Source organism: Schistocerca gregaria, chromosome 8 (assembly GCF_023897955.1).
Source record: "Schistocerca gregaria isolate iqSchGreg1 chromosome 8, iqSchGreg1.2, whole genome shotgun sequence".
Lineage (NCBI taxonomy): Eukaryota > Metazoa > Arthropoda > Insecta > Orthoptera > Acrididae > Schistocerca > Schistocerca gregaria.
The window spans coordinates 165,135,246-165,159,903 of record NC_064927.1 but is presented as its reverse complement, the minus strand read 5'-3'; the positions used below and the strand labels follow the sequence as shown (position 1 = coordinate 165,159,903).

Genomic DNA, 24,658 nt, shown 5'->3' with positions numbered 1-24,658 from the left:
GCGTGGCTCCAGACTGTAGCGCCTAGAACCGCTCGGCCACCCCGGCCGGCTGTTATCTTCAGGCGTGGCTGCCTTTGCTGGGTCTGTTACAACGACCAGGGAATCGGCTCGAGACCACAGCCAGCAGATGAGGGCGCACTCCAGTGTATAACCGAGCTTGATGCAATAGTAAAGAGTTTTACTGTAATCTGTATTTCTTGGAGCGGCCACCATCACCGTTGTCTGATTCCTGCCTCCTGTGTCACGCCAGGGCAGAGAAGAGGCTACGCCATCGTGATAAATCGGATCAAGGCTGCTCCATCTTACAACAACGGACAGTGGAAACGATTCGTTATAGTTGAATACATGTTAGCAAATGCTGACAGCAACATTCGGGTACGTCGCAACCCATATCAGATCACCCATCTCATCTGCTTTCAGGAAATTATTCATGCAGGTGGTGGAAGGTCTTTCACTTGAGGATTATTTTGTAGCAATGAGAAAGAGTCCTTTTACGTCTATCGTTGTCACTGTACTCAGCAAGCGAAGAGGTATTTTAGTGATTGCATTCAAATTGATTCTGAATTGTTTGTAACACACTACTCATTTGAGTCCCTTGTGCGATTCTCACCACCTGCCTTTCCCAAATAACATCATAGCAATCCTTCACATGGTCGAACAGTCTCTGAGTGCGATCCATGATGTGTGGAGTATCTGTGGAAAGGTCAGGCTAACCCACAATCCTGAAGAGGGGCAGCGTCGTTTTTGGTACGAGCACAGGTCTAGTGAACGCATTAGCGCAGCAAGATAGACACGAAGCCATCACGCACCGCAACAGTACGAGTGTATACGTCAACTACTTCAGCAGATGATGAAGAGTTTGAAAGAGTGTGTCATAACGCGAAGGAAATTATTCAGTTATTAAAAAGATACTGGAATTAGGTGGTAGGAATAGGAAGAGAAGTAAAAATAGTAGGAAAAAATGGATTGAGGAAAGAAATGACAGACACCTCGTAGAATTTTACGCAGAACATAATTTAATCATCGCTATCGACTTAAGAATCGTGAAAGAGATTCTATACATGGAGGAAACCTGGATTCACTGGAAGGTTTCAAACTCTAAGACATTTATTCTTTATGCTGACTGTAAGACGCTGCAGAAAGACGGAAAATTAAGCAGAATAAATCTGGCTAAATTGAGGGGACAAGAAGATGTTGACAGCTTCTGAGAGAGCGTTAGGTAACGTTAAATGAAACAGGAAGAAAGGAATGCAACAGAAGACAAATGGGTAGCTTAGTGAAATTAAATAATGAAGGCAGCCGAGGATCATAAAGGTAAAGGAAAAGGATTAGTGGAAATCCCTGGAAAACATGTGAGATATTGAGTTTAACTGGCGAAAGGAGAAAATATACAAAAATGTAGCAAGTAAAGTAGATAAAAGGAAATACAGTCGTCTGAAAATGATATTGACAAAAAGTGCAAACTAGTTGATCAGGAAAGGCTAGACGACAAATGCAAGGCTGCATATCTAGGGCAAAGATAGATGTCGTGTACAGGAAAATTAAAGAGACCTTTGGAGTAAGGAGCAGTTGTGTAAATATCAAGAGCTCACAGGGCAAGCAGTACGCAGCAAAGAGCTGAGCGATGCAACTGGACGATTATATAGAGGGCCCATCTGAGGTAAACAAACCTGAGAACCATATTACAGACAGAGAAGAGCAAGCAGGTGAATATGACATGGGAGACATGATACTGCCAAAAAAATTTACAGCGCACTGAAAGACATAAGTGGAAACGAGGCCCATTGAGTAGACGAGATTCTCTCAGAATTGTTGACATTCTTGCGTGAGCCAGACACGACGGAATTATTCCATCTGCCTACTTGGTCTGTAAGATATGTGAGAGAGGTGAAATATAGTCAACTTTAGGAAGAATGTAGTAATTCTAATTACAAAGACAGCATGTGATGACACGTTTGAATGCTACCGAACCATCAGTTTCGTAAGTTATGGTTGCAGAATGTTGACAGAGATTATTTAGAGAAGAATGCCAAAACTGGTAGACGTCAACCTGCTCTGGAGAAATCTAGGAACATGTGAATCAGCACTGCCCCTACGACTTATAATAGCAGATACTCGTAGATTGAAGAAAGGCAAACCTGTGTATATCTGATCTATACATTTAGAGAAAGCATTTGATAATGTAAACTGGAGTGCACTGCACGAAATTCTGAAGGCATCAGAGACAAAATACATGAAAAAAACGTTATCTACAATTTTTTGAACAACCACACTACAGTTATAAGAGTTGAAGGATATGAAAGGGTGGCCATAGTTGAGAAGGGAGTGTGGCATGGTTGTAGCCTATCTGCGATATTATTCAGTCTGAGTGGCCGTGCGGTTCTAGGCGCTACAGTCCGGAACCGAGCGACCGCTACGGTCGCAGGTTCGAATCCTGCCTCGGGCATGGATGTGTGTGGTGTCCTTAGGTTAGTTAGGTTTAATTAGTTCTAAGCTCTAGGCGACTGATGACCTCAGAAGTTAAGTCGCATAGTGCTCAGAGGGATTTTTGATACGGAAGCACGCTGAGGATAGATCAAATAACAAGTGAAAAGATCCTGAATCAAATCGTGGGAGAAAGAAAATTATGATAGAGCTTGGATTAAAAAAGGAATGGGTTGATAGGACACATCCTGAGGGAACAAACAATCGCCAGTTTGACAGTGGAGGGAATTGTGGTGAGTAAAAATTGTAGAGGGAGAGCAAAGCTTGGATGCAGAGGCAGGCAGTTACGCCGAGATGAAGACGCTTGCACAAGACAGACCAGCATGGAGAGCTTCATCAGACCAGTGTTTCGACGGAAGAAAGGAACATCTACCGGGTGATCATAAAGTCAGAATAAATTTGAAAACTGAATAAATCACGGAATAATGTAGATAGAGAGGTACAAATTGACACACATACTTGGAATGACATGGGGTTATATTAGAACCAAACAAAATAGAGAAGTTCAAAAAATGTCTGACAGATGGCGCTTCATCTGATCAGAATAGCAATAATTAGCATGACCAAGTAAATCAAAGCAAAAATGATGTTCTTTACAAGAAATGCTGAATATGTCCACCATCATTCCTCAACAGTAGCTGTAGTCGAGGAATAATGTTGTGAACAGCACTGTAAAGCATGTCCAGAGTTATGGTGAGGCATTGGCGTCGGATGTTGTCTTTCAGCATCCCTGGAGATGTCGGTCACACAATTCACTTGCGACTTCAGGTAACACCAAAGGCAATAATCGCACGGACTGAGGTCTGGAGACCTGGGAGGCCAAGCATGACGAAAGTGGCGGCTGAGCACACGATCATCACCAAACGACGTGCGCAAGAGATCTTTCACGCGTCTAGCAGTATGGGGTGGTTCTAATAAAACCCCATGTCATTCCAAGCATGTGTGTCATTTTTTACCTCTCTATCTACATTAAATACTACCGAAAATTACTTTGGAGAGCACTACATATGGCAAACATAAACCCTTCCTTGATTAAAATAATACAACAGATGTATAAAGAAACGTTTGCCAAGTGAAAGTTGGTAGTAAACTTCCATTGAAATTTAGAACAAGGAAAGGCCTTTTACAGGGCTGCCCCATATCACCATTATTTAAAATCTATGGTCTCGTAAATGTAATAGTAAATAAGAGATGGAGTTTACCTACATCATTTATTGTTTGCTGATGATCAAGTAGTCGTAGCACAAGATGGGGAGGATGCTAACTATATGTGCAATCAACTAGCAGTAGCATACAAAACTTGTAGTTTGAAGATTAATTACCAAAAAACGGAATACTTGATTAATGATTCAGATGAGCTACACATTGAAGGAAAGAAAATCAAAAAGATAAACACTTTCTGTTATTTGGGATCCATTTTAGAAATCGAGGGAAAATGAGAGTCAGAAATCAATAAAAGAATTAGTAGCGGACGGAGGGTCATTGGGATGCCTAAGTCAGTCTTATGGAGAAGGAATGTAATGAGCAGAACTTAATATACAAATCCATATTAGAGAGTGTGGTTCTGTATGGAACGGAGACCTGGACAATTAACATGAAGCATATTAAAAAATAACGAGCTCTAGAGATGGACTTCTTGAGAAGATCGTCAAGAATCTCCAGGAAAGAAAAGATAACGAACACCGAAATAATAAGGAGAATGGAAATAAAAGAAAGCATATATGACGTAATGGATAGGAAGAAATTAAAGTGGTACGGACATGTACGACGAATGGAGTAAACCAGAATACCAAAATTGATACTGGAGTGGAAACCGGTGGGGGGAAGAAGAAGAGGACGACCTATGACCACCTGGCTCCAAAATGTACAGCACACAATGAGGAGAATGGCCGCAGAGGAAGAGGACACACACGATCGAAACACCTGGAGGAATATTTGAAAATATAGTTTATGAACGTTTATTGTTCGTATTGTAATTTCCAAGTAAATTATTATGTTGGAGATAAGCCTCTGTAATGAGGAGAAGCTCAAAATAATAATAATGTACATTATTCCGTGGTTTATTAAGTTTTCCAATGTATACTGACTTTTTGATCACCCGGTACATCGCAAAGCACGTGCAGTTGGGAGAAACTGAAGCGCGTAATAACGTCAGCGCAAAGTGCAGTCGGCTGTGCCATTAGGCGAGGCAGCATCGGTCGTCTTCGGCAGCTCCCGTCGAGCCACGAGAAGTTAAACCGCCCTCTCTCCGGAGTAGACCACGCGGATCGTCGGCGTGCCGGCAGCGCTCTACTGACCTCTCGGCAGTGGCGACAGGTGGCGGAGCCGGCGGCAGCGTCTCGTCGACGCTGTCGTCGGTGGCGGTGTAGTCGGGCGCCGGGACGCGCCGCGCCTGGTCCTGCATGGCGCGCAAGCGCGCGTACACGAGCGGCGGCAGCAGCAGCATGAGCGGGGCCGTCAGCGAGCCGCCCACCAGCCCCATCAGCAGGTCGAAGCGCGGCACGCCCTCCGCCGCCAGCACCGCGAGGCCCACCAGCGCCGTGCGCAGCAGCGCGCGCTGCCACCCGAAACCTGCCGCACACAGCGGGCGCTCTCTCACTCGAGTTCACAGGCTAAGCGGTCCGCGGAGAGGCATTCGTTCATGCACTCGTTCAAGCCACCGCATGGTGCATGGCCGAGGCTACCACATTCCACTACCAGTCATTTCCTTCCTTGTTCCATCAGCAGACAGAGGGAGGAAAATACGACAGATTATACAAGGCCTTATTTCTCTTATCTTGTCTTCGCAGTCCTTCAGCTTGGCGCCACCATAGTCGTTCTGCTTCCCATGCCGGTTCTCTAAATTTTCTCAGTACCGTTACGTGAAAAGACCGTCGCCTTCCCTCCAGCGATTGGCATTTGAGTTCCCAAAGCACTTCCGTAATACTCGCGTGTTCATCGAACCCACCGGTAACAAATCTACTACACTCCTGGAAATTGAAATAAGAACACCGTGAATTCATTGTCCCAGGAAGGGGAAACTTTATTGACACATTCCTGGGGTCAGATACATCACATGATCACACTGACAGAACCACAGGCACATAGACACAGGCAACAGAGCATGCACAATGTCGGCACTAGTACAGTGTATATCCACCTTTCGCAGCAATGCAGGCTGCTATTCTCCCATGGAGAAGATCGTAGAGATGCTGGATGTAGTCCTGTGGAACGGCTTACCATGCCATTTCCACCTGGCGCCTCAGTTGGACCAGCATTCGTGCTGGACGTGCAGACCGCGTGAGACGACGCTTCATCCAGTCCAAAACATGCTCAATAGGGGACAGATCCGGAGATCTTGCTGGCCAGGGTAGTTGACTTACACCTTCTAGAGCACGTTGGGTGGCACGGGATACATGCGGACGCGCATTGTCCTGTTAGAACAGCAAGTTCCCTTGCCGGTCTAGGAATGGTAGAACGATGGGTTCGATGACGGTTTGGATGTACCGTGCACTATTCAGTGTCCCCTCGACGATCACCAGAGGTGTACGGCCAGTGTAGGAGATCGCTCCCCACACCATGATGCCGGGTGTTGGCCCTGTGTGCCTCGGTCGTATGCAGTCCTGATTGTGGCGCTCACCTGCACGGCGCCAAACACGAATACGACCATCATTGGCACCAAGGCAGAAGCGACTCACGTCTCCATTCGTCCCTCCATTCACGCCTGTCGCGACACCACTGGAGGCGGGCTGCACGATGTTGGGGCGTGAGCGGAAGACGGCCTAACGGTGTGCGGGACCGTAGCCCAGCTTCATGGAGACGGTTGCGAATGGTCCTCGCCGATACCCCAGGAGCAACAGTGTCCCTAATTTGCTGGGAAGTGGCGGTGCGGTCCCCTACGGCACTGCGTAGGATCCTACTGTCTTGGCGTGCATCCGTGCGTCGCTGCGGTCCGGTCCCAGGTCGACGGGCACGTGCACCTTCCGCCGACCACTGGCGACAACATCGATGTACTGTGGAGACCTCACGCCCCACGTGTTGAGCAATTCGGCGGTACGTCCACCCGGCCTCCCGCATGCCCACTATACGCCCTCGCTCAAAGTCCGTCAACTGCACATACGGTTCACGTCCACGCTGTCGCGGCATGCTACCAGTGTTAAAGACTGCGATGGAGCTCCGTATGCCACGGCAAACTGGCTGACATTGACGGCGGCGGTGCACAAATGCTGCGCAGCTAGCGCCATTCGACGGGCAACACCGCGTTTCCTGGTGTGTCCGCTGTGCCGTGCGTGTGATCATTGCTTGTACAGCCCTCTCGCAGTGTCCGGAGCAAGTATAGTGGGTCTGACACACCGGTGTTAATGTGTTCTTTTTTCCATTTCCAGGAGTGTATTTCCAAAATCTTAATAATTATACACCCGCGTGTGGCTCTGGCGTTCCGGAGAGTACTCCTGACAATGTTGTTTACGAGTGCCCCTTTTTCAATGATGTAGCTTCAATATTACGTGATCAACTGCCACACCATAACACAACTTACTCAGACAACACGACACTTTTCAGACTATCAACAAACTGGCATACGTGGTATCACAAAAAGTTCTAAAGCAATATCTGAGAGACCTAAACTAGCAAGAACTTGAGAAATACGCAACACCTTCTGAGTCCAGTACCCTATTCCCACACCGCCTGAGCGTGGATAGGCCGACTTCTAGAGTCTGGAATTAGCCGCGCTCGGGACTAACGATCAAGGACAAGCACCGAACTTAACTTTAGGATAGAATTAATTGTAGGACTTAGATTTTAGGTACTTATCTCTAGAAACCTGCAGCGACTAACATCTTGGCCTGTCCAGTATCAGGGGCATGCTCATTGGGTTTAGCTCAATGAGCAAAGCTCTACAAGTAGGTTTATATTTTTACTGACACATATGTTACGTTGTAGGCAGTAATAACTAGTTAATAGTTACGTTTATTAAGTAATTCCTATAAAATCAAAACAACTAGTTTTGCCCATTGCAATTATCCTGCAGCTTACGTTACCAATTAGTTACTTAAATATAACTTACGATTTAGATGCAATTGTAATCGTTGTATTATTATCTGGACCCACTAATCATATAAGGTACTGGATTAAAATTGTATAATTATTAACATTTTGGAAATAAAGATTAAAAAAAAAAACAAATCGACTAGCCCATCTCTGAACTGCTTCGATGTTTTCCTTTAATCGACCTGCTGGGGATCCCTAACATTCCAGCAGTACTCAATAATTGTTCGCACTAGTGTTCTAAACGTGGACTCCTCAAAATCTGCATCCACATCTACGTCTGCACTCTGCAAACCATTATGAAGTCTATGGGGGCACGTCCCACTGTACCCGCTATTAGAGCTTTCCCCCGTTCCATCTACGTACTCTCTGCTCTCATCACTATGTAGAGTGCTTCCCTCCGTAACTTTATTACTTCCTGTTAGTATAAATGCAGGAGAGCAATGTCCGGTTCATTTTACTACAGACGATATAATACATAATAGTATTTGAGAACAGTGACGATGACATTGATATTTATCTCGTTGTAAGGCATAATTATTTCGTGATATCTGTTGATCTGTAGACACGAAACTTATTCTACAGTAAAGAAATTTTCAGCAGCAGTTCTTGGCGATGGATCGCGAGATTTTCCAAACATTTACTAATTGTAAGGCATACAGTCTTAAAATTACATAACTGACGCCCAGTAATCTTATTTGAACATGATAGAATGCTAGTCCGAGAATTAAAGGTGCTATCGTGGCTGAAACGTGCCAATGAATCATTATACATATGTTGCAACACCTTTTCGTTTTGTTTTGGTGCTGACAGGAATCGCGAGTGCAGTCCTCTTCAATTACCGTGTCACGATAACTTAATACACACTTTCGTCCTCGTTTTTCGTTGATGTCCTTCTTTACAGAAACTAAAGTGGTACAAAATAGTGTAGAGAAAATAGATGTACAGGGATTCGACAAAAATATGGAAACACCGCTTGAAAATAAATACAGATGCAGGGCAATCGTGTATTTAACCATAAATCGCAAAAGCGCAATGTCCTCAATGCTTTCCAAGCGTCAGTTATGCTCTACAACAGAGTACTGGCGGGTGCCGAGTGCCTTACGTCGCAGCTTAGTGCATTCTAAATGGGGAAATTGTTGGTGCTCCTATGGAGGGTAACCAAGGGAGACAAAGTGTTTGGTGTCGCAAGACATACCGTATCGAGGATTTACACAGCATACAAGGGAGGCGGAAAATCGTCATCCGAGGACGAGGACGAAAGTTATCGTGACACGGTAATTGAAGAGAACTGTGACGAAAAATAAGAGGATCACGGCTGTAAAAGCCACTGCAGATCTGAATATCACACTCGCGATTTCTGTCAGCGCCGAAACAAAAAGAAAGGTGGTGCTTTTAAGTGGGAATAGCACGGAGAGCTGGAATTCCAAAATCATTCATCATTGATGAAAATGCCCGTAACAGGAAAACGTGGTGCCGAAGCCATAAAACTTGGACTATGTGACGATGGAAGGAAGTCTTTTGGTCGTAAGAGTCTTGTTTCACACTGTTTCCAATGTCTGGCCGATTTTAGGTCACAAAAGTGAAACATGACGGAGGTGTGGTGATGATTCTTGCAGCCATACTGTGATAGTCCATGGGTCTCATGAGTACTATACAATGTGGCATTACTTCCAAGTATTATGTGACCATTTTGGCTGATCAGCTCCATCCCATGGTACAATGTTTGTTCCGCAATGTAGATGCTGTGTTCCAAGACCTCACACTGTCCAGGACTGGTTTTGTTAGCACGAGGACGAATTGTCCCATACCGCTTGGCCATCACCGTCGCGACATCTCAGTACTATTGAGTCTTTGTGGTCTACTTTGCAGAGAAGGGTGCGTGATCGCTTACCCCCTCTATCATCATTACCTCAGCTCGCCACTTCTTTGCTGGGTGAATGTTATACACTGTCCATAGACATTAATGCGACGACCTGTCAAAAGCCTGATTAATCACTTTTGAAATGCGGGTCGTTGCGAGACGTAGAGAGTGAATGAGGTTGTGGAAGATACAGACAGGGAGGTGGAACTTGGTGATTCCAGTGCCGTGGCCAGCTGCGGTAGATTACTCCATGAAGCAAACAGCTCGATCGAGTTAGTCCCAGAGATTCTCGAGTGCGTTTATGTCTCTTGACTTTGCTGGTCAACGGAGTACGGTAAACTAATCGTCGTGCTGTTTGATCCAAGCGCGTACCCTGAGAACTGTGTCACACTTTGCATTGTTCTACTGTACACGCCGCCGTGTCGAGGAAAAACAAGTTTCATGTAACTGTAGACATGGTGCCCAAGAATAGATGCATATTTGTGTTGATCCACTCCCCCTTCCAGAATGACGAGATCAACCAGGGAATGTCACAAAAATGTTTGCCAGACCGTAACGCTCCCTCATCCGCCCTGGAGCCTTCCAAAGACTGTTGCAGGGCCACCTATCACCACCCAGTGAGCGCCAGCAGCCTTTCTCACTGATTTGCAGCACTCAGCGTCCGTGCATGAACCAGGCGTCCGTTGCCATACATAGCAACGTTTGCTGTATTGTCGTTGTGCACAGAGTGTTGTTAGCCCCTTGGTTCACCTGGGCTGTCAGCTGCTCAACAGCTACATGTCTATTCGCCCATACACATCTCCACAGACGTCCTTCACCCCTATCGTGAAAGGCGCATGGTGTACCACAGTTGACTCGCCGTCGGTTTTGGACACTGCCACTTTACCATGCGTAACTTACCTTAACGACGGGGGCACGAGAACAGATCGCAGACTTTGCCATTTCGGGAATGCTTCCAACCTTGGCCCGGAAGCCAATGAACATACCCGTTTGGACGTAAAGTAAATCGCTCAGTTTCCGCATTAAGTCAAGGACTGCACTGTTTTCCCGCGTCCCAGGAACACCGTCTTCCAGTGCTAGGGCAGCTAACCGCCGTCTGCCAGTGGTTATTGCACGATGACGTCGAACACTGGCGGACCGTGTGAGATTCCCTTTAAGATCATACGGAACCTGTGCTCATCCATAACGAGGTTAGTCGAAGATGTTTCGAATGCCAACAGGTTTCCTAGACCGTATTACGCGTGGTAATGTGTTGTATCTTTGGTGTTTTCATATTTTTGCCCATCCTCGCAGAAACACAATGTGATCAAATGTATCCGAACACCCCCCCCCCCCCCCCCCCAAGAAAAAAACGTTTTTCACATTAGGTGCATTGTGCTGCGACCTACAGCCAGGTACTCCGTATCAGCGACCTCAGTAGTCATTAGACTTCGTGAGAGAGCAGAATTGGACGCACCGCGGAACTCACCGACGTCGAACGTGGTGAAGTTATTGGGTGTCACTTGTATCATATCTTTGTACGCGAGATTTCTACAGTCCTAAACATTCCTAGATCCAATGTTTCCGATGTAATAGTGAAGTGCAAACGTGAAGGGACACGTAGAGCACAAATGCGAACATGCCGACCTCGTCAGTTGACTGACAGAGACCGTCGAAAAAAATTGTTCAAATGACTCTGCGCGCTATGGGACTTAACTTCTAAGGTCATCAGTCCCCTAGAACTTAGAACTACTTGAACTAACCTAAGGACATCACACACATCCATGCCCGAGGCAGGATTCGAACCTGCGACCGTAACAGTCACGGGGTTCCGGACTGAAGCGCCTACAACCGCTCGGCCACTCCGGCCGGCAGACCGCCGACAGTTGAAGAAGGTCGTAATGTGTTATAGGCACACGTCTATCCAGACCATCCAAGAGGAATTCCAAACTGCGTCAGGATCCACTACAAGTACTATAACAGGCGAGAGGTGAGAAAACTGGGATTTCATGGTCGAGCGGCTGCTCGTAAGCCACACATCGCGGCGGTAAATGGCAAACGACGCCTCGCTTTGTGTAAAGAGCGTAGGTGGACGACTGAATAGTGGAAAAACGTTGTGTGGAATGACGAATCACGGTACACAATATGGATATTCGATGACAGGGTGCCGCTATGGCGAATGCCCGGTGAACGTCATCTGCCAGCGTGTGTAGTGCCAACAGTAAAACTCGGAGGTGGTGGTGTTATGGTGTGGTCGAGTTTTTCATGGAGGCAGATTGCACCCCTTGTTGTTTTGCGTCGAACCATCACAGCACAGGCCTACATTGATGTTTTAAGCACCTTATTGCTTCCCACTGTTGGAGAGCAATTCGGGAATGGCGATTGCATCTTTCAACACGATCGAGCACCTGTTCATAATGCACGGCCTGTGGCGGAGTGGTTACACCACAATAACATCCCTGTAATGGACTGGCCTGCACAGCGTCATGACCTGAGCCATACAGGACACCTTTGGAATGTTTTGGAACGCCGACTTTATGCCATGCCTCTCCGACCGACATCGATACCTCTAATCAGCGCAGCACTCCGTGAAGAATGGGCAGCCATTCCCCCAAGAAACCTTCCAGCAGCTGACTGACCGTATGCCTGCGAGAGTGGAAGCTGTCATCATGGGTAAGGGGGCGCCAACACCGTACTGAATTCCAACATTACTGATGGAGAGCAGCACGAACGTGTACCTTATTTTCAGCCAGGTGTCCGGATACTTTTGATCACATAGTGTGTCACATCAGTATACACCACGTGCAGTGACATAAGGGCCGTAGTCTGGCACGGCAGCGCAGCGCGGTGGAGGCCGACCTTGTGGCATGCCCAACTTGTCCTCGATGTCGCCGAAGCAGCGCGCGGCGGACAGCACAAGCGCCAGGCAGAGCTGCGCCGTGGCGAGCAGCAGCGCCAGGTAGAGCTGCGGGCTGGACGCGAACCCCTGCAGCAGGTTGGCGCGCGCCGCACCGCCGAACCGTGCCAGCACCACGCCCGTCGTCGCCAGCGACAGGCCGCCCGTCACTGCACAACCGGAAAAGACAGAAACAGAATGAAATTTTCACTCTGCAGCGGATATGAAACTTCCTAACAGATTAAAACTGTGTGCCGGACCGAGACTCGAACTCGGGACCTTTACCTTTCACGAGCAAGTGCTCTACCATCTGAGCTACACGAGCACAATTCACGCCCCGTCCTCACATCTGCACTTCTGCCAGTATCTCGTGTCCTACCTTCCAAAGTACACAGAAGCTCTCCTGCGAACCTTGCAGAACTAGCACTCCTGGACGAAAGGATATTGCGGAGACATGGCTTAGCCACAGCTTGGGGGATGTTTCCAGAATGAAATTTTCACTCTGCAGCGGAGTGTGTGCTGATATGAAACTTTATGGCAGATTAAAACTGTGTGCCGGACGGAGACTTCTTTCTTCCAGGAGTGCTAGTTCTGCAAGGTTCGCAAGAGAGATTATGTGAAGTTTGGAAGGTAGGAGACGACGAGATACTGGCAGAATTGGAGCTGTGAGGACGAGGCGTGAGTCGTGCTTGGGTAGCTCAGACGTTAGAGCACTTGCCCGCGAAAGGCAATGGTCCCGAGTTCGAGTCTCGGCCCGGCACACAGTTTTAATCTGCCAGGACAAGACAGACACAGCTGACACTCATCTACATCAGCACCGTACTCTGCAAGCCACCCAGCGGTGTGTGGCGAAGAGTATATCTGGTCCCCCTGCTCACTTCCACACACGCCTGGTGCGTGGCAAGAATTACAGTAGGTAATTCACTGCATAAGCTCTAATTTTTTGATTTGCACATCGTTGTCTTACCGCGAGATCCACGTGGGAGGAAGTGATATGTTGTGAGGGTCTTCTCGAAACCGCTCTCTCAAAATTTCGATAGTAAGCCTTTCTGTGATGCACAACGCCTCTCTTGTAGCGTCTGTCATTCATTATTGTCAATAATTCATAACCTTCAACTCGATCAAAAGGCTTTTCAAAATGTATAAAAGCGATGTGGGTTTTAAGCTAAACTCCCTTTGTTTCCTTGTGACTCGTTTTACTGTAGAATGCCATTTTCTGTACGAGTGTCCTTTTCTACCTTCACATTGCTGTTGTTGGAGAAATACCTCAAATAGTTCTATTATATGTTGCAGATGACTGACGTTTTGTGTAGATATTGTATGAGTCTCGGTCTGCACACAGTTCCACTCTGCGAGGAAGCTTCAAAATTTATAACAGAATTATATTTAGCTAATACACTACTGCCCATTAAAACTGCTACATCAAGAAGAAATGCAGATGGTAAACGTGAATTCATTGCACAAATATATTATGCTAGAACTGACGTGTGATTACATTTTCACGCAATTTGGGTGCGTAGGTCCTGAGAAATCAGCGCTCATAACAACCACCTGTGGCCGTAATAACGGCCTTGATACGCCTGGGCATTGAGCCAGAGCTTCGATGGCGTGTACAGGTACAGCTGCCCATGCAGCTTCAACACGATACCACAGTTCATCAAGTGTAGTGACTGGCGTATTGTGACGAGCCAGTTGCTCGGCCACCATTGACCAGGTGTTTTCAGTTGGTGAGAGATCTGGAGAATGTGCTGGCCAGGGCAGCAGTCTAACATTTTCTGTATCCAGAAAGGCCCGTACAGGACCTGCAACATGCGGTCGTGCATTATCCTGCTGAAATGTAGAGTTTCGCAGGGATCGAATGAAGAGTAAAGCCACGGGTCGTAACATCTGAAATGTAACGTCCACTGTTCAAAGTGCCGTCAATGCGATCAAGAGGTGACCGAGACGTGTAACCAATGGTACCCTGTACCATCACGCCAGGTGATAGGCCAGAATGGTGATGGCAGATACACGCTTCCAAAGTGCTTTCACCGCGACGTCGCCAAAAACGGATGCGACAATAATGGTGCTGTAAACATAACCTGGATTCATCCGAAAAAATGACGTTTTGCCATTCGTGCACCCAGGTTCGTCGTTGAGTACACCATCGCAGGCGCTCCTGTCTGTGATGCAGTGTCAAGGGTAACCGCAGCCATGGTCTCGCGGTTCCAGACTGTAGCGCCTAGAACCGCACGGCCACTCCGTCCGGTCCGAGCTGATCGTCCATGCTGCTGCAAAGGTCGTCGAACTGTTCGTGGAGATGGTTGTTGTCTTGCAAACGTCCCCACCTGTTGACTCCGAGACGTTGAAATCCAGCACGGCTTTCCGTATTACCCTCCTGAACCCACCGATTCCATATTCTTCTAACAGTCATTGGATCTCGACAAACGCGAGCACCAATGTCGCGATATGATAAACGGCAATATAGGCTACAATCCGACCTGATGGTCTCCTCCTTACATGATGCATCACAACAACGTTTTACCAGACAACGCCGGTCAGCTGCTGTTTGTGTATGAGAAACCGGTTGGAAACTTTCCTCATGTCAGCACGTTGTAGGTATCGCCACCGGCGCCAACCTTGTGTGAATGTTCTGGAAACCTAATCATTTGCATATCACAGCATTGTCTTCCTGTCGGTTAAATTTCGCTTCTGCAACACGTCATCTTCGTGGTGTAGCAATTTTAATGGCCAGTAGTGTAATTACCATCCATTTTTACTTTGCAAACCCTTTTCTACTGTTTTTGAGACGATAATGTACCTCACAGTTGTCACACACCTGTATAACAATGGGATACCTACAATTTCAAAATGGCTACCTTACTGAATCAGCTATTTAAACATTTGTGGTACACATAATAAAACATTTATGTAATAAAATATCACCAGTTTGGATATTCTGTGTCTTATCAAAGATGTGTGAGTGTGTGACTCATTCTAGTGTGTTAGACATAATAAATTTTTATGGAATATGTAGTTCAGCACATGTGTAGTCTGCTACTTATTTGAATAACAGAATGCATAAAGATATCTTAGGCTGCTTGAATAATACAAAGATCTGTTTCACATTATCTGCATGGGGAATGATTACAATTGAAATCCCAATAGGTTTGATCAGTTACCAACTACTGTCCTTGCTTTACAATAATGATCTAACATTTTATTTGAGTCAGGAGGCTGAATTAGTCGTGTTTGCAGATGATATAAACATTGTTGGGAAGCTGTGCATGGAAGCATCAACATCAAAAATAGTAAATGACGCTTTTGTGACAGTTTCTGCTGCGTTTTTCACAAATGGGCTAGCTTTAAACTTCGAATATCACTGCTCACTCCGTACAGTACAATCAAATATATGTGAGTGCTGATTAACCTAATATATCACCAAGAAATAATAAACGTAGAAGAAAACTCTAAGTTTTTAGATGTATATATTGATGAAAACAAGAGAAATCATGTAGTAGACCTCCTGAAATATTTATGTCAGGCTATATTCATAATAAGAATAATTGCCAAATTTGAGGATACACAATCAAGAAAATTAAGATATGTTGCATATTTTAATTCAATGGTGTCTTACGGGATAATATTCTGGAATAACTACTCACTTAGGCAAAAAGCATTCATTGCACAAAAGAAGAATTATGCACCTGGCCAAACTTCTCAGGCATCTTCTTAAGGAGCTGGGAGTATTAACCACAGTTATACATTAGATTTATTCTTGGCCAACAGAACGACTTTATATTCCGATAGAGCACAGGAATGGTCATACAAAGCAAAAAGAGGCTGGTAAACATGGACTCTAAGACGTATATATTAGGAGTTGTAATCACTTCTTCATCTCCGGTACTGTGAAACATGTATTTTCTACTGCAAGCTCTTTGATTTTCATGTTTTGCAACGAGATCAGTAGTCATGGAACAAACGCTCTGATTGATTCACCGATGGGGAATGAAACAGGCTGTGCCCTTTCACACGAATCATACTGACATTTACCTGGAGCGTTTTAGGAAAATCACGGAAAACATGTATCTGAATGGTCGGATGCAGATACGACGTATCGTCCTTCCGAATGCGAGTTCACTGTGCTAACCATTGCGCCACCTCGCTTGATATCTTTTGAATCACGTCATCAAAGAAAAGGACATACTGCAGTTCTTTATTATACACAAACCACTACAAACAGAAACACGTCGCGCATATCACTGGATAGAGGAATGTTCAAAGTTTTATGTTCACACGGACGCTATACCACACAATCAAGATGAGCAGCATGCGTTGCTCTAGAAACATCGAAACAGTAGTCCATTTAATTCCACACACGAATCTACAGATTCCTGTTAACTGAGTCGACAACTTCAATAATTCTGTTTCTCAGTTCTTGAATAGTAGCCGTCATAGGCGCGACAAAGGCTCTGTCTTTTCTTCACACCCACAGAAAAAAAATGGTGACCTGGATTCCCAAATGCAATGAACAAGATATTGCTGTCCAACTCTTCCAATCCAACGCTGTGAGATGGTATTGTTAAGATAATGCCGCACCCCAACTTGTAAGTGAGGTGAGGCTCTGTCATGCACAAATATCAAATCATTGGTATCTTCTTGAAGTTGAGGAAACAATTTTGCAGCATTCCTAGGTATGACATTACTGTCATAGTTTCCTCTGCAAAAACTGTTCGGTGATTCTTTTTCATGTTCGATGACAACGCCAGGATTTTGACACACCATGTTGTTAGTTTATGCGGGATTACGTTGCACGGTAGATGGAACGTCGATTTGTCCGAAAAGATGAGTGGTTCGGAAGAAGTATCCTCTGCCATATGCTGGAGAACTGAAATGCAAAATTTGCGTGTTCTGTTATGGTCGCCGGGACGCAATTTCTGCAGTAACTGCAATTTCTAAGGCTCCGTATGCAGGCGTCATTTCAGAAAACGCAATACCTTTGTTTAAGGAAGTTGGAGATTCTGGCCTGCCTGTCTTATGGACTTCCGAGGGCTCCGTGTGAAAGGATCTCTCATACCCTTGACATTTTTATCAGACGACCAGTGCTCTTGCTTTTGCATGTGCATCCAATCGAAGGCGTAATGTACGTTGCACTTCAACAATGGATTGATTTCCCACAAATTCCAACACAACCGATTTCTCTTGTGGCACAGTCGACATGTTGCTACTTATAAACAACAGTGCAGTTGTGTCAAAACTTTGGGCCAGTTACACCCACAACGTGTTTCTATCTTTTATAGTTTGTCTGTAAAAAACAACTGAAATCTGTTCTTTCTTTTTGAATCACCCTGTAAGCATATAATTGGAAATATTTGAATGGCTATATGCCGGCCATATATAGGATTTTTCCTCTGAAAATGACTCTTTCTATTAAAGAATTCTTCTGTAGTACGAAGGAGTTGTTTAGGAGAAACATCTTTAATCTACACTTGAAAACACTCTGCTATATGTCTGACACTTTATTTGCATGTGTAGATTGTCAAACACTTTTATTGATGCATGTTTCGCCCGTTTCTCAGCCAAAGCCAGATACATTGCAGAGTACAACGCAACGTGTCTTTTGTTCGTGTCGTGCTTTTCAGTATCTCGGCTACTCATAAACTTACATCTATTAAACAAGTAACTAATTAATCGATTAAGAATAACACAGCGACACACTTGTTAACAATGTTTCATCTGCTTTCGACTCAGAAATAAGCACAGTGAAGTACCGAAATGAATTAAACAGTATAGCAAGAATGAAAACTTCATATAAATGCCTTGAAACACGGTAGACAATACACTGTAAAGGAATGCTGTGACTAACCATATAATCAGTGAAAGGAACGAAAAAAACGTTTGCAGAAGCAGCACTAACCTCAGTTCAGAGGGGTAGGTTTCAGATTCATGAAATATTCTGCTTGGTGGCAGTCAGTTTCGTTAGGTTGTCTAGCAACAAGGGTAATTAACAAATAACTTTTGACAGCAAAAACTGCAACGCAAACAGTCACTGTCGACGAAATTTAACACAAGTTCGTAGTAACACTAAGCAGAGGAGAGTGGAATAAAACATGGAAATAAAACCCAATTTGTAACACAAAAACGTAGTTTACTAAATTAGAGGAAGGAAGAATGTATTCAAATATTCCAAAATGCACAAAATTGCACTCCAATGATGTATTACTTCAGTGCTTCAAAAACACCACGCTAGCTTGCGCAATAATAGAAGCGATCACGGTCACCGTTTACATCATTGCTGGCCACCAAATATGCGCATATTGTCATCAACAGTACTATTACTTTCAATTCGAAACTGCTAACTTTCCCCTCACAACAGAAGGCAAAGTGGATGTGACGTACCTCTGCCATATATGCTGTAAGGATAAACCACCTCTGTGCAACAACACAACTGAAAAATGAACAGTTACATTAAATAATTTCAGAAAAGCTCAACTGAGGCTACTGGAATTTGTAGCAATAATATATTAACTCACCAAAGAATGCTCCGAGGATGGCATAACCGAGATGGTCCTTACGGTCCATCTCCATCTGCACGCTAAGGATTAGTGGATGTACATCAAACTGGAACAGACGTAAGCAAAGTGTGTTACATAGCTATATGGTATAATTCATGCATTTTATAAAAATGGATGTACATATACATGAATATGTATGTTCCACATCTCCTAAACCACTGGACCCATTTCAACCAAACTTGGCACACACATCACTGTCTGGAAACAATCGCTGTAGGAGTAAGAACAACCTACGCATCAGAGGGTGGGGGTGAAAAAATAGTGTAGCTCACTACGCACGAATTAATAGGCTTTATTCATCCACTATTTGAGAATGAGAGCTCTTAGTGACTTGCTATGAACTTTACCCATAATTTCAGACCTTCGCGAAACTATTCCTTGCTGACAATCCTCACAAAACTACATTTTCGATGTTCATTCATTGAAATAGCCACATCAAGCACGACGTTTTAATCCATTGCTTCCATACTACTAACTGCATTCATGACAGATTCAGTGGACATTATTCGCCTATACTACTGAATGTAGGTGCAAAATTATATCACAGTACGACACTCTGTTTAAGAGGTATGACGTCATAGAGATTGAGCTGCGTGAAAATGAAACTGCAGGACGAAATTAGAAGGATGAAATTAGCTACAGAAACCAGCGAAAAATGAGTACAAGTATCTGTGAAATAAGTTTAAAAATACATGAAATGCACGGGACATGTGCGTGTTCTGGTAGAGCTGGAGGTAAGGAGCTCCACTTAAACCCCTGAATAGGCATCAACACTTCTTGACATACATATCTATTACTTACTACCTGCAAGGAAGTACTGTGGGGGTGAGAACCAACAAACTGCTATTGGTATGGGAGTGATAACGTGGAGAGAGAAGGGGGGAGAAAGCGATGGACAGAATAAAGGGGAAGGAAGACATGGGCACAGATACGAGAGAGGAGGAAATGGACAGAGTGAGGGGGAGGGAGGAATGGAAGACAAAGAAAGAGGATGAGATGGACAGAGAGTGAGGGCAGAAGAGATGGACTGAGACTATGTGGGGGAGGAGGGGAGATGGACAGGGAGACGAGCATGAGGAAACATACAGGAAAAGGGGAGGAAATAGAGAGAATGGGCGTGGATATACAGGACATAAGAATGAGATAGAAGGGTGGTGAAATATTAATTTGTTAGTCATTTACTTTGTGAAAAGTTCTTGTATTTTGTTATCATTAAATTTTATTTGGTTTCGGAATTACGAGATTTCTAGTCTAAATTATCTGTAGTAATCGGACTGGCTAACTTAAGAAATACCGCGAGTTTAGAAGTACTGAAGTTGATCTGATTGGCTGCTTAACATACTAGCCAATAGGAATTCAGCGTTTCCCATGCAATTGAATAAAGTTTTGTGCTTTAGATCTGTGAGTCGATATAGACGCTCGGGAGACGTCTTCTGGTAAACACCTATGTTAAACCGCACTGATCAAATTTGTACCAAAACAAAGAAATTTGCTCGTTTGATCGGCTCTCGAGTCGCTGACGAAAAGCGACTACAGCGCAATTTTGTGAAAGTTTGAGCGTTGTGAGTGGTTTATTTTAGCAGATATTTGAGTGTGAACATTTCATGTCGTACGTTAACTACGCGTGGCGTGTTACATGCAAGTAAGGAGACATAATGACGAGCACTTCTTTACAAGAAGCCTACGGAACGACTGAATGTGTTAACTCGCAAGTGATCGTGAGTCAGTGGCTGTTTAAGACATTCAAAAACCGGGTCGGACTAAATATGTTCTAGCTGCTTTTGTGTGTCAGCTTGTAACAGAGACAATCAGTAACATTGCTTAATTGATTTCGGGGAATTAAATACGCACTTCATAGCCATTTTCTGTGCGTTAAAGACAGTAGACCAACTGAAAGGGAATTGTTGACATTTTTTCATATGAGTCATGCAAGAATCCAGAACGCTCGATAATTTAACTAATTTTTAGCTATGCCAATAGACTGTAGCTATGTGGGCTTTGCATGGCAGAAATTTAGTCAAATTTTCGTCAATGCTGTTTTTGCTGGCTAAACCAGTATCTACCATTGCAGAGCGAAGGGGCACACAACCTGAAACACATCCAGGTACGTGGACTGATGGGATAGTGAGACTTTAACCTGCCCTACTGCAAACAATTTTCTTTAATAGTAAGTCCTTCATAACAGTCAATATAAAAGTTGTTTTGGATAACCAACCATTAGTATTAACTTCATTATGGTGTTAAGTTAGGTTTTACCCATCTCCTCAAAGTTACGTTTTCTGAATTGTGAAGAATCGGTGATCTGTATTCTGCTTCTTTGGCATATGCCAAAGTGGAATCTCTGAATCAAATACTTGCTCATAAAATATGTATATGGTGCTCTTAATCTTATTTGTATTTAAAACTTTCGATACCTATATTTCAAGCTGTCTAATAAAATGTTAATTTAAGATTATTGTATTTTGATTGATTTGTATTTGTTCGAATAATTTACTTTACCTTAAATACAGGTTACAAGTTTCTGGAAACATACTCGTAGATTATCTAATTGTTTGATGTATTTGTTCATTAATATGTTTTTTTAAATTAGCTACACCTAACCACAATTTAATCTGAATGGCATGCTGAACATAGGTATAGCAGAGATCAGATTGAAATAATTCAGCTAGCAGTTGCAAATTGCAATGTACTTCTGGCTATGTTTGTCATAGTTAGTAGCTAATGAACATTATTCCTTAGCTACTCAAGATCATACATATACCAATACAAATGAAATTCTAATATGGAAAACAAATTTAATGTTGTTAGACACCCTAATGTCTCTACACAGAGAATTGACAGCTTTGCCTTATAAACCATGTAACAAACTTCAGTTATCCTAATTTTGATAAATTATCACATAACACAGGTACAAAGCATTTTATATGACATATGAGGACTTTATATGAATACCACATTATGCCCACAGTGCTGTACGTTAGCATCTGAATGTGCATGATGTACCACTAGTTGTTTTTAAGGTTAGAACTTATGACTTCACAATGCTGTTAATTTATTATAAGAGTAAATAATTCCAATTATAGCTGTAATATGATTATATTCAAAAACATATTATTTTCATAATAATGAATATGTGTATTATTACTAGAATCAAAACTAACATAAGATACATAATATAATTGACATTTACATAATGGAGACCAATGATATTCATGTCTGAAGAAAATGAATTCATTTAAACATATAGGAAATTAAGTTCATGCTAGTATATTATTAGTAGTCTAATATGAGAAATTCAAAATGAATTTACACATAGCTGCACTGCAAATTTTACATTGCCTTAATATAAAGTAATGTAAATGCAATGGATGCGTTTTTATCAGATACAGTTTGAATCAAAGATTTCAAGAAGTGTAGATGCTACTGTATTCATTTCAACATCAGTAAAAGATATACACAAATGAATCAAGAAACAACCAAATCTACCTTATTTATTGAACCTCACTTAGATCACAATAATTTGCTATTTCAGCTTAATTAAAAATATTCAATTAAAAAAATAGAAATGTTGGTCAGGAGAAATAAAACAAAAATCATAAATATCCTTTTGAATTTCTAGAATGTAGAAACATTATATAAAATATGAACAAGCACTGCAACACAATTCATTCACACAGCACCTGTTTTGTATATGTTATACTGGTAGCAAGCACATTTATGGTAGTTCAAGTTGCTTGCAGTTGACATCCCTCATATCCATAACTGAGAAATATAGATCTCTAGGCACAGTTAGTAGCTGCTCTGAAGATGAATCAGTTGCATGTCAACCAGTAATTTTAGGAGGACTAAGAAACATATACAGTAAAACCTCAGTAATTGAATGCCCGGCAATCCAAGCCTCCGTTTAACCTGAGGTGGATGACAGATGACTACAGTGTTAAAAGAGTGAAAAGAAAATCAAGTATAAAATCGAAAATACACAGTGAGTGACTGTGATCACCAGCAGAGATATATGCACATACTTTGTTTACAATTCTGCGCACTTTATCCCCTATTGTTGTTTTATGTGTCATCAGTCAGCCACTGTCTGCTGAGGCTCACTTTTGTGTGTATGTGTAGCCAGTTCCTGTTACATATATACTGTACTATTGCTGAGTTTCTACTTGACTATTACTTCTAAAGTAAACTCTAAGTAATATATTAACTGCTGAAATAACTTTGTTTACATTAATAAAATTGTGTACATCAAGTTCCGGAACTATTTCAAATAAAAGGTCTCTAAAACTGTCACCCTTCATGTAATTGAAGTTTTCTCAAATTCGAACTCTGCTCAGTTCATTTTATCTCAAATTACTGAGATTTTACTGTAGTGCTAATGACAAATACTATGTTCATTCTGAGGATACTTCTTCATAAGTACCAAATACAGAAATCATTAACAACATATCAGTCAGAAGTACCATAAACTTCGACCATTTCTTGAAAACTTGAATAATTTTTTCAGGTGACATAAGTAGTGAACACAGCTGTGGCCGATTTTGTACTGATCTTACAGCCACAAACATATTACACACATTAGCCATAACGCCTTTTGTGTTACTGTGCCACACGCCAGATGAGGTATCAGCATATGTGTTGGCTGTGTTCTTTTTTATGATTTCAGTGGACAACAACATGCCATGTATGAAGAAGGAAACATCTGGACCTCTGATACAGGACTTTTTATCGATAGCAAGTGTTCATAGTCAAATAAGTTCATATTTGGTGCGGCCCCAAAACTTACTTCGTCGTATTCTGCAGTCTGTGACAGATCTGTCACATTTGGGACTGGTAGTTAGCTATTCCTCAACCAGTGTTAATGTTTGGGGTACACAGCGAATATCAAGAAACGCTGGTAAAAAACTGCACTGACTGCTTTCACAAAGGTATATTTACACAGATTTTTCAGCTGTTGTTGAACAGCATTATAATGCATAACTATCTCACAATTTTGTTCTTGTCTGAATTTTTTGAGTCGCCTTTACCTTGGTGAAGCCATTCAATGAATTTTATGACACTACTATTAAATTTTTATGAATGTTCTTACAGTCTGTCTCTTGCCTTACTTACAGAGGTGGAACAAGTGGTAAGAAGAGATTTTTATTTCGGAAGGAGAAAGATTTAAATCTCCATCCGGCCACCTATATTTAGGTTTCCCATGGCGTCCCTGTAAGGGAAAAGTTACAGTTATAGTAATTCAGAGTGTGAGCCAGACCTTCAAGACTACAGGGAGTGGAAATACTAGTAGAATGTGGGTAATTATCCTACAATAGTTGCAATGATGACGTAATCGATATGTTTCCCTATTTTCTGTTCTTTCACTTTTCCTATAAATTTCAGGTGAAATTTGTTTAATTTTCCGCATATTTAGTATCCGTTAGGTAAGGTAACGATAGCCTTTACAAAGAATTAGTGGTTAGAGATCAATTATTGCAATTTAAAATCTCATTAGGTACATGACTGTGACTAAACATTGTAATTGTATATGATATTATTATTTAGCTATGATATTATTATTCAACTATGATTGTTAGTTGTGTCAGTGATGGAAAGCAGTATCTGACAATAGTATCTAGACAGCTTGCCATGAAGTTAATACTGGAAATAAATAAATTGGTAAGAAAAGGTCTCTATATCAATTAAGGTGCTTAACAGACCGATACATTTAGCAAAATAACAATCGAAGCTTTCCTCCATCATTATTCAATACTGCTCAAACTCGAATAACTATAACACTAACAAAACATAAACTGTAGTTTCCTGTTTGCTGTTACACAGATCTCGTCTACTGCACGAATATGTTGCAATAGACTGCAC

General features: G+C 43.0%; 1 protein-coding gene across 1 annotated transcript in view; it reads right to left on the bottom strand.

Annotated features, from left to right (window-relative positions):
- LOC126284454 (uncharacterized) overlaps positions 1-24,658 on the bottom strand; it is a 191,458-nt gene that overhangs the window by 10,489 nt on the left and 156,311 nt on the right. Inside the window, exons 7-9 of the mRNA XM_049983374.1 lie at positions 18,761-18,848; positions 12,212-12,418; positions 4,782-5,055 (exon numbers count right to left, since the gene is read on the bottom strand). Of these exons, the coding sequence (XP_049839331.1) occupies positions 4,782-5,055; positions 12,212-12,418; positions 18,761-18,848 (569 nt within the window). The remainder of the gene's footprint in view (positions 1-4,781; positions 5,056-12,211; positions 12,419-18,760; positions 18,849-24,658) is intronic.